General features: G+C 43.6%; 1 protein-coding gene across 1 annotated transcript; it reads left to right on the top strand.

The window, feature by feature from the left end:
- Positions 1-3,204: 3,204 nt before the first annotated feature.
- LOC116365785 (gastrula zinc finger protein xLCGF3.1-like) lies at positions 3,205-4,725 on the top strand. The gene is made up of 2 exons (XM_031818195.1): positions 3,205-3,323; positions 3,483-4,725. Exon 2 carries the CDS (start codon positions 3,584-3,586, stop codon positions 4,610-4,612), a length of 1,029 nt encoding a protein of 342 aa, XP_031674055.1. The 5' UTR covers positions 3,205-3,323; positions 3,483-3,583; the 3' UTR covers positions 4,613-4,725.
- Positions 4,726-10,058: the final 5,333 nt, after the last annotated feature.

Genomic DNA, 10,058 nt, shown 5'->3' with positions numbered 1-10,058 from the left:
GCCCCTGAACTCGTGTGTATTTCCTGCACTATGCAATGATATGTGCAGCAACCACGTAACGCTTTTACAGAAGTGCGCTGGTTATAATCTGGAAACAGAGTAAAGGGTCTGAATACTTATGTAAATGTGATGTCAGTTTATTTCTAATACATTTGTCACAGGAAGGGTATAGCTGGCTCTAGTGTGTGTGTGTCCTCAGATCAGAGGCAACATCTTTAAGATGGCATAACATGGGCATCGTATGGTCTACGATGGTGATCACACTGAATTCATCATCTACTAGTGACACACATTAAAACAAGTTTACAAGCCATTTTTTGACACGGGGTCAAAGTTCCCTGTAACATAACTACTTTGTGTGTGTTTTGTATGTCATGACTGTAAACACATTGTGATTTCACAATTTGCTAAAGGCAACCCCAGTAGGCTACTGCAGCCTCACTCTACCCCTGATATCAAAGTTATTGTTTGATAAAGCGCGAAAATGAAATAAATGATTTGGAAAAACTTTTTATTTTGTGGAAGACTGAATAAGTGCTTCAAACGGTTTGCTTGGAATGATCTGTATTGTAGCTGTGATCTCTATCTGTGAATGATCTGTATTGTAGCTGTGATCTCTATCTGTGAATGATCTGTATTGTAGCTGTGATCTCTATCTGTGAATGATATGTACTGTAGCTGTGATCTCTATCTGTGAATGATTTGTACTGTAGCTGTGATCTCTATCTGTGAATGATCTGTATTGTAGCTGTGATCTCTATCTGTGAATGATTTGTACTGTAGCTGTGATCTCTATCTGTGAATGATTTGTACTGTAGCTGTGATCTCTATCTGTGAATGATCTGTATTGTAGCTGTGATCTCTATCTGTGAATGATCTGTACTGTAGCTGTGATCTCTATCTGTGAATGATCTGTACTGTAGCTGTGATCTCTATCTGTGAATGATCTGTACTGTAGCTGTGATCTCTATCTGTGAATGATTTGTACTGTAGCTGTGATCTCTATCTGTGAATGATTTGTACTGTAGCTGTGATCTCTATCTGTGAATGATCTGTATTGTAGCTGTGATCTCTCTGTGAATGATCTGTACTGTAGCTGTGATCTCTATCTGTGAATGATCTGTATTGTAGCTGTGATCTCTATCGGTGAATGATCTGTATTGTAGCTGTGATCTCTATCGGTGAATGATCTGTAATGTAGCTGTGATCTCTATCTGTGAATGATCTGTACTGTAGCTGTGATCTCTATCTGTGAATGATCTGTACTGTAGCTGTGATCTCTATCTGTGAATGATTTGTACTGTAGCTGTGATCTCTATCTGTGAATGATTTGTACTGTAGCTGTGATCTCTATCTGTGAATGATCTGTACTGTAGCTGTGATCTCTATCTGTGAATGATCTGTACTGTAGCTGTGATCTCTATCTGTGAATGATCTGTACTGTAGCTGTGATCTCTATCTGTGAATGATCTGTACTGTAGCTGTGATCTCTATCTGTGAATGATCTGTACTGTAGCTGTGATCTCTATCTGTGAATGATCTGTACTGTAGCTGTGATCTCTATCTGTGAATGATCTGTACTGTAGCTGTGATCTCTATCTGTGAATGATTTGTACTGTAGCTGTGATCTCTATCTGTGAATGATTTGTACTGTAGCTGTGATCTCTATCTGTGAATGATCTGTATTGTAGCTGTGATCTCTCTGTGAATGATCTGTACTGTAGCTGTGATCTCTATCTGTGAATGATCTGTATTGTAGCTGTGATCTCTATCGGTGAATGATCTGTAATGTAGCTGTGATCTCTATCTGTGAATGATCTGTACTGTAGCTGTGATCTCTATCTGTGAATGATTTGTACTGTAGCTGTGATCTCTATCTGTGAATGATTTGTACTGTAGCTGTGATCTCTATCTGTGAATGATCTGTACTGTAGCTGTGATCTCTATCTGTGAATGATTTGTACTGTAGCTGTGATCTCTATCTGTGAATGATTTGTACTGTAGCTGTGATCTCTATCTGTGAATGATCTGTACTGTAGCTGTGATCTCTATCTGTGAATGATCTGTACTGTAGCTGTGATCTCTATCTGTGAATGATCTGTACTGTAGCTGTGATCTCTATCTGTGAATGATCTGTACTGTAGCTGTGATCTCTATCTGTGAATGATCTGTACTGTAGCTGTGATCTCTATCTGTGAATGATCTGTACTGTAGCTGTGATCTCTATCTGTGAATGAATTACAGAAGATACCTTCGTCCATTGACACTTCTGTGTAATGTACTGGAACTGTATCATGACCAAGGGCTGGTCAGTAAGCTAAAGATAACCCAAATAATAACTCCACATTACTGACGTTAGCTGTCGTTGCCATCACCATAGCAACGTGAGCTAGCTAGTTCCATTTTATTAGCAGGGATTCCTAGTGCATGGAATATTTAGCATGGTCTATTCCTTTATTTGCTAAGCTGTATATTCCAGTATTTTGTGAAACTCACCTTTCACATGTGCTTCCTCTTTTGGATCCATCTCTAGCCTTCCATGTCTGAACCAAAGTCCACAGAGTCCCCGGAGGAGAGAGCAGTCAAAGTGGAGGAGGAGGAGAGAGCAGTCAAAATGGAGGTGGAGGAGGAGAGAGCAGTCACAGAGGTGGAGGAGGAGGAGAGAGCAGTCAAAGTGGAGGAGGAGGAGGAGAGAGCAGTCAAAGTGGAGGAGGAGGAGGAGAGAGCAGTCAAAGTGGAGGAGGAGGAGGAGGAGAGAGCAGTCAAAGTGGAGGAGGAGGAGGAGGAGAGAGCAGTCAAAGTGGAGGAGGAGAGAGCAGTCAAAGTGGAGGAGGAGAGAGCAGTCAAAGTGGAGGAGGAGAGAGCAGTCAACGTGGAGGAGGAGGAGGAGAGAGCAGTCAAAGTGGAGGAGGAGGAGGAGAGAGCAGTCAAAGTGGAGGAGGAGGAGAGAGCAGTCAACGTGGAGGTGGAGGAGGAGAGAGCAGTCAAAGTGGAGGAGGAGGAGGAGAGAGCAGTCAAAGTGGAGGTGGAGGAGGAGAGAGCAGTCAAAGAGGAGGTGGAGGAGGAGAGAGCAGTCAAAGAGGAGGTGGAGAGAGCAGTCAAAGAGGTGGAGAGAGCAGTCAAAGAGGAGGTGGAGGAGGAGAGAGCAGTCAAAGAGGAGGTGGAGGAGGAGAGAGCAGTCAAAGAGGAGGTGGAGGAGGAGAGAGCAGTCAAAGAGGAGGAGGAGGAGGAGAGAGCAGTCAATGAAGAGGAGGAGAACAGGGAAGTGTCTGCTCCAGACCTAGAGGAGGAAGAGGAGGAAGTAGATAGTATCACTGACCCAGGTAAGTTCAGGTATGGAGTACGGAGAGAGGTTGTTGCCTTGGCAGCCACAGGGGATTCCAGAACTATTATATTGCTTCTACTTGCATCAAAAGTCTTTTAAATCCCATTTCAATGTTACCTTTCTAATTCTATCCCCATATCTGTTCATATTCCCACAGGAGAGAGCTCCAACCCAGGTTCAGACAGTGAGCCCAGTTCCACAGCATCAGGAAACCATAAACACAGACAGAGGAACTCAAGACAGAAACATCACCACTGCATGGACTGCTTCACTAGTTTCTATGATCCAGAGGAGTTGAGAAGGCACACTTGTAGGCCAAGACCCTGCACAGACTGCAGAGACTGTTTTACTTGTCCAACTCACCCCAAATCTCCCCATCAGATTCACAAAAGAAAGAAGCCTCACCCGTATGGTCAATGTGCGGAGAGATTTCAGACCCCGAGCACTTTGAAGAGGCACCAGCTTATTCACACAGGAAAGAAGTCGTGGAAGAGGTTCCATCGTGTAGACACCGTAAAGGCTCACCAGAGAATACACACAGGGGAGAAGCCTTTCCACTGCTCCTTGTGTGGGAAGACTTTTGGTTGGTCAATACATTTGAAGAGACACCAGAAAATACATACAGAGGAGAAGCCTTTCCACTGCTCCCAATGTGGGAAGAGTTTTAATCAGTTATCAAATTTAACGAAACACCAACAAACTCACACAAGAGAGAAACCTTTTCACTGCTCCCAGTGTGGGAAGAGTTTCAGTCTGTCATCATATCTGAAGAAGCACCAAATAACTCACACAGAAGAGAAACCGTTCAGTTGTGATCATTGTGGGAAGAGTTTTAAATTGGAAGGAAGCCTTAAGAGTCATCAGAGAATGCATAGTGGAGAGAAGCCCCACCATTGCTCGCAATGTGGTAAGAGCTTCGGTCAGGCAGGAGACTTAAAGAGACATCAGAGAATACATAGTGGAGAGAAGCCATACCACTGCTCTCAATGTGGAAAAAGCTTCAGTCGGTTAAATGTCCTAAAGCAACATCAGAGAGGACACACAGGGGAGAATCCTTTCCACTGCTCCCAATGTGGGAAGACCTTCAGCGAGAAAGGAAATCTAAAGCAACACCAGAGAATACACACGGGAGAGAAGCCATACAGCTGTGATCAGTGCGGGAATTGTTTTAAATGGAAAGAAATGCTGAAAGAACATCAAGAAGTAATTCACAGTGCAGTGCCCAACACTGACCTTATAATGGAGCTGCCAAGCTGGGCGGCTACATATCTAACTAATATTGACTGACTGTTTTTGTAATTATTCTGTTAAACCTTTTTTTACATGTACAGTGGGGAGAACAAGTATTTGATACACTGCCGATTTTGCAGGTTTTCCTACTTACAAAGCATGTAGAGGTCTGTAATTTTCTAAAACAAAAAGAAAATCAGAAAATCACATTGTATGATTTTTAAGTAATTAATTTGCATTTTATTGCATGACATAAGTATTTGATACATCAGAAAAGCAGAACTTATTTGGTATAGAAACCTTTGTTTGCAATTACAGAGATCATGCGTTTCCTGTAGTTCTTGACCAGTTTTGCACACACTGCAGCAGGGATTTTTGCCCACTCCTCCATACAGACCTTCTCCAGATCCTTCAGGTTTCGGGGCTGTCGCTGGGCAATACAGACTTTCAGCTCCCTCCAAAGATTTTCTATTGGGTTCAGGTCTGGAGACTGGCTAGGCCACTCCAGGACCTTGAGATGCTTCTTACGGAGCCACTCCTTAGTTGCCCTGGCTGTGTGTTTCGGGTCATTGTCATGCTGGAAGACCCAGCCACGACCCATCTTCAATGCTCTTACTGAGGGAAGGAGGTTGTTGGCCAAGATCTCACGATATATGGCCTCGTCCATCCTCCCCTCAATACGGTGCAGTCGTCCTGTACCCTTTGCAGAAAAGCATCCCCAAAGAATGATGTTTCCACCTCCATGCTTCACAGTTGGGATGGTGTTCTTGGGGTTGTACTCATCCTTCTTCTTCCTCCAAACACGGCAAGTGGAGTTTAGACCAAAAATATATAATTTTGTCTCATCAGACCACATGACCTTCTCCCATTCCTCCTCTGGATCATCCAGATGGTCATTGGCAAACTTCAGACGGGCCTGGACATGCGCTGGCTTGAGCAGGGGGACCTGCGTGCGCTGCAGGATCTTAATCCATGACGGCGTAGTGTGTTACTAATGGTTTTCTTTGAGACTGTGTTCCCAGCTCCCTTCAGGTCATTGACCAGGTCCTGCCGTGTAGTTCTGGGCTGATCCCTCACCTTTCTCATGATCATTGATGCCCCACGAGGTGAGATCTTGCATGGAGCCCCAGACCGAGGGTGATTGACCGTCATCTTGAACTTCTTCCATTTTCTAATAATTGCGCCAACAGTTGTTGCCTTCTCACCAAGCTGCTTGCCTATTGTCCTGTAGCCCATCCCAGCCTTGTGCAGGTCTACAATTTTATCCCTGATGTTCTTACACAGCTCTCTGGTCTTTGCCATTGTGGAGAGGTTGGAGTCTGTTTGATTGAGTGTGTGGACAGGTGTCTTTTATACAGGTCACGAGTTCAAACAGGTGCAGTTAATACAGGTAATGAGTGGAGAACAGGAGGGCTTCTTAAAGAAAAACTAACAGGTCTGTGAGAGACGGAATTCTTACTGGTTGGTAGGTGATCAAATATTTATGTCATGCAACAAAATGCAAATTAATTACTTAAAAATCATACAATGTGATTTTCTGGATTTTTGTTTTAGATTCTGTCTCTCACAGTTGAAGTGTACCGATGATGAAAATTACAGACCTCTACATGCTTTGTAAGTAGGAAAACCTGCAAAATCGGCAGTGTGTCAAATACTTGTTCTCCCCACTGTATGTTTTACCTTTTAACACTTTGTTAACAGAGGGGGAGGTGGGAGGGTGGATTGAACTCCGGTCTCCGGTGGGGAAAAGAGTACATGTGACTGTCTGGGTGTGTTAACACTTGACCCCAGGCTCTGCATAATTATCCTGCAAGACCTGAAGTCCATCTGTAATATTCTCATATGAAAATGTACTAAAGAGTATGGGTATGGTGGCCTAGTGGTTAGAGGCAGGGTAGCCTAGCGGTTAGAGGCAGGGTGGCCTAGTGGTTAGAGGCAGGGTAACCTAGCGGTTAGAGGCAGGGTAGCCTAGCGGTTAGAGGCAGGGTAGCCTAGCGGTTAGAGGCAGGGTAGCCTAGCGGTTAGAGGCAGGGTAGCCTAGCGGTTAGAGGCAGGGTAGCCTAGCGGTTAGAGGCAGGGTAGCCTAGCGGTTAGAGGCAGGGTAGCCTAGCGGTTAGAGGCAGGGTAGCCTAGCGGTTAGAGGCAGGGTAGCCTAGCGGTTAGAGGCAGGGTAGCCTAGCGGTTAGAGGAACGGTAGCCTAGCGGTTAGAGGCAGGGTAGCCTAGCGGTTAGAGGCAGGGTAGCCTAGTGGTTAGAGCGTTGGACTAGTAACCGGAAGGTTGCAAGTTCAAACCCCTGCGCTGACAAGGTACAAATCTGTCGTTCTGTCCCTGAACAGGTAGTTAACCCACTGTTCCTAGGCCGTTATTGAAAATAAGAATTTGTTCTTAACTGACTTGCCTAGTTAAATAAAGGTAAAAAAATAAAATAAATATTATCTCGAGTCAATCACTCTCCTCTTGGGAATGTTTTATTTGCATATTGATGTTATTGCACCAGTGTTGGGGAAACACATTAGTAACACGGGGTTTTACAGTAACACAGGGTTTTACAGTAACACAGGGGGTTACAGTAACACAGGGTTTTACAGTAACACAGGGGGTTACAGTAACACAGGGGGTTACAGTAACACAGGGTTTTACAGTAACACAGGGTTTTACAGTAATAGGGTTTTACAGTAACACAGGGGGTTACAGTAACACAGGGGGTTACAGTAACACAGGGTTTTACAGTAATAGGGTTTTACAGTAATAGGGTTTTACAGTAACACAGGGGGTTACAGTAACACAGGGTTTTACAGTAACACAGGGGGTTACAGTAACACAGGGGGTTACAGTAACACAGGGGGTTACAGTAACACAGGGTTTTACAGTAATAGTATCACGTTAGTCCATAACGAGGTAATATAATGAGTTATACTTTGTATCTGAGTAATATGTAGATGTAGTCAAGCCACCTAAACCTAGATTCCGAGTAGAGTCCCTCGTGTTCTAGTGTGAGTCCTTTATACTCCAGTCACGAGTCCCTTGGTAGTGTTACCATTTTTTTTTAAAGCTTGTTTTCATTAGTGTTGTACATTTGTAAGACTAAATATATGTAAATTTGTCTGTGCTCGCAAAATAGTTTATCACCACAGACAAGAGTTTGGCTGAGACGCCCCACAGCCAGTAAAAATCTAAATCTGGATATGAAATGTCACATACTTTGGCATGGATCCACAAAACAACCAGTCTTGGCTCGGTTCATTCAGATCTTATTTCCCAGATCACGTCTCACTGTAAATTTATTATGGTGTCAGCAATGTGAGGACCTCATGGTCGACTAATAAGGTCAACATAATGTGCTGGCCTGTATCGGGGGCGGCAGGTAGCCTAGTGGTTAGAGCATTGGGACAGTAACTGAAAGGTTGCTGGATCGAATGCCAGAGCTGACAAGGTATAAATCTGTCGTTCTGCCGTTACGTTCTACCGGGGAACAGTTAACCAACTGTTCCCCGGGAGGCCGTCATTGTAAATTAGAATTTATTCTTAATTGACTTGCCTAGTTAAATAAGTACATTTTTTCAATTGGATCTCTGTGGTCTACAATATAGGTATGAGGTCTTCACCTTTCAGCATGCAGTGTGAAGTCAATGGAGGGATGCATGTAATATGAACCTAATACATTTACAAGGAGAAACACTTGGATCAAATGGGGAGCTGTTGTGTTTTACAGAAAGCTTTACAGATCTTTAGACGAACAAGTCTAGGTATTACTTCCTGTCAGTGACCTTCTCCAAACATGGCCGTGATCCTAAACTGGGTGTCAGAAATACATGCAGCCTGAAGTCGTTTAGGATTACTGTATGACCCTCTGTCATAGAGATATTATCAAACCTGCTGAGCTGTTCTTGAAACTAACATTTGATCCCAATACAGTCGATGGCAGAGTTACAGGAAGTGTACCTAAGCAACAGATCATTTCCAATCCCAATATGGCCCTGTTCAGAAATGGGTGTATCAGAAATCGCTGAACTCCCCTTCAGCTGCATCTCTGAGAGAGCAGGGGACTCGTCCTAGCCAAGGCTTTTGGAACAGAAAGGACAAGTGACAGCCCGATCCACTAGATGACCCCACCAACGATCACTGTTTAGAAGTTAAACCCTTCACATCAAGTCGCACAATTGGAAAACTGATTTAAATTATGGGGAAATTGGGAAGTGTTCCTGTCTGCCTGTGATGGAGTTGAATAGAAGGTATTGAATAGAAGGAGTTGAATAGAAGGAGTAGAATAGAAGGTGTTGAAAAGAAGGAGTTGAATAGAAGGAGTTGAATAGAAGGAGTTGAACAGAAGGAGTTGAACAGAAGGAGTTGAACAGAAGGAGTTGAACAGGAGTTGAACAGAAGGAGTTGAACAGAAGGAGTTGAACAGAAGAAGTTGAACAGAAGGAGTTGAATAGAAGGTTGTCCAGTTTAACTGCAGCAGTTCATTAGGCACAGTGTAGCAAAACAAGCTGGTGGCCACCGGGCTTCCTGAGTTGGTATCGATAAATGTTAAATTAATTAACCGTCACAACTAAGCCAATATGGCAACAATTAGGATCAACTTGAATTTGCAAATCAATCTGAATGAAGGTCAACACAGAGAACCTCATAACAGGGCCGTTGCAGAGAACCTCATAACAGGGCCGTTACAGAGAACCTCATAACAGGGCCTTTACAGAGAACCTCATAACGGGGCCGTTACAGAGAACCTCATAACAGGGCCGTTACAGAGAACCTCATAACAGGGCCGTTACAGAGAACCTCATAACAGGGCCGTTGCAGAGAACCTCATAACAGGGCCATTACAGAGAACCTCATAACAGGGCCGTTGCAGAGAACCTCATAACAGGGCCGTTACAGAGAACCTCATAACAGGGCCGTTACAGAGAACCTCATAACAGGGCCGTTGCAGAGAACCTCATAACAGGGCCGTTACAGAGAACCTCATAACAGGGCCTTTACAGAGAACCTCATAACGGGGCCTTTACAGAGAACCTCATAACAGGGCCGTAGCAGAGAACCTCATAACAGGGCCGTTACAGAGAACCTCATAACAGGGCCGTTAAATGTCACAAATTATCCCATTTTAATATGGTTTTCCTCAATTATGCTTTAACATGATGTGAAAACGCTTCCTCCAAACCCTTCTAATGTTTAAATGTTTAAAAAATGAAAATGGCATAAATCCTCTTTTTAATTTGATCTGTATTTTGGTGAGGAACCTCCCCAATAGCTTTCTAATAGCTACACTAATGTGGCACACAGACTGTGATTCTCTAGATAACCTTCCTTTCTCCAGTAGTTAATGTTTCCTCTTTCAGAACCTGTTCATAATCCACTTCATTTTTACATGTTGAACAATATGGATTAAATGAGGTGAAAATCCATAAAATAATGTTTTTTTTGTTGCTCTAGTTTCTTCAGGAATCACCCTAATAGCTTCTCTAATACAATCATGTGTCACACAGACTGACTTTTTA

The sequence above is a fragment of the Oncorhynchus kisutch genome, unplaced genomic scaffold, assembly GCF_002021735.2.
Source record: "Oncorhynchus kisutch isolate 150728-3 unplaced genomic scaffold, Okis_V2 scaffold1285, whole genome shotgun sequence".
NCBI lineage: Eukaryota > Metazoa > Chordata > Actinopteri > Salmoniformes > Salmonidae > Oncorhynchus > Oncorhynchus kisutch.
This window is presented reverse-complemented; position numbering and strand designations above follow the sequence as displayed.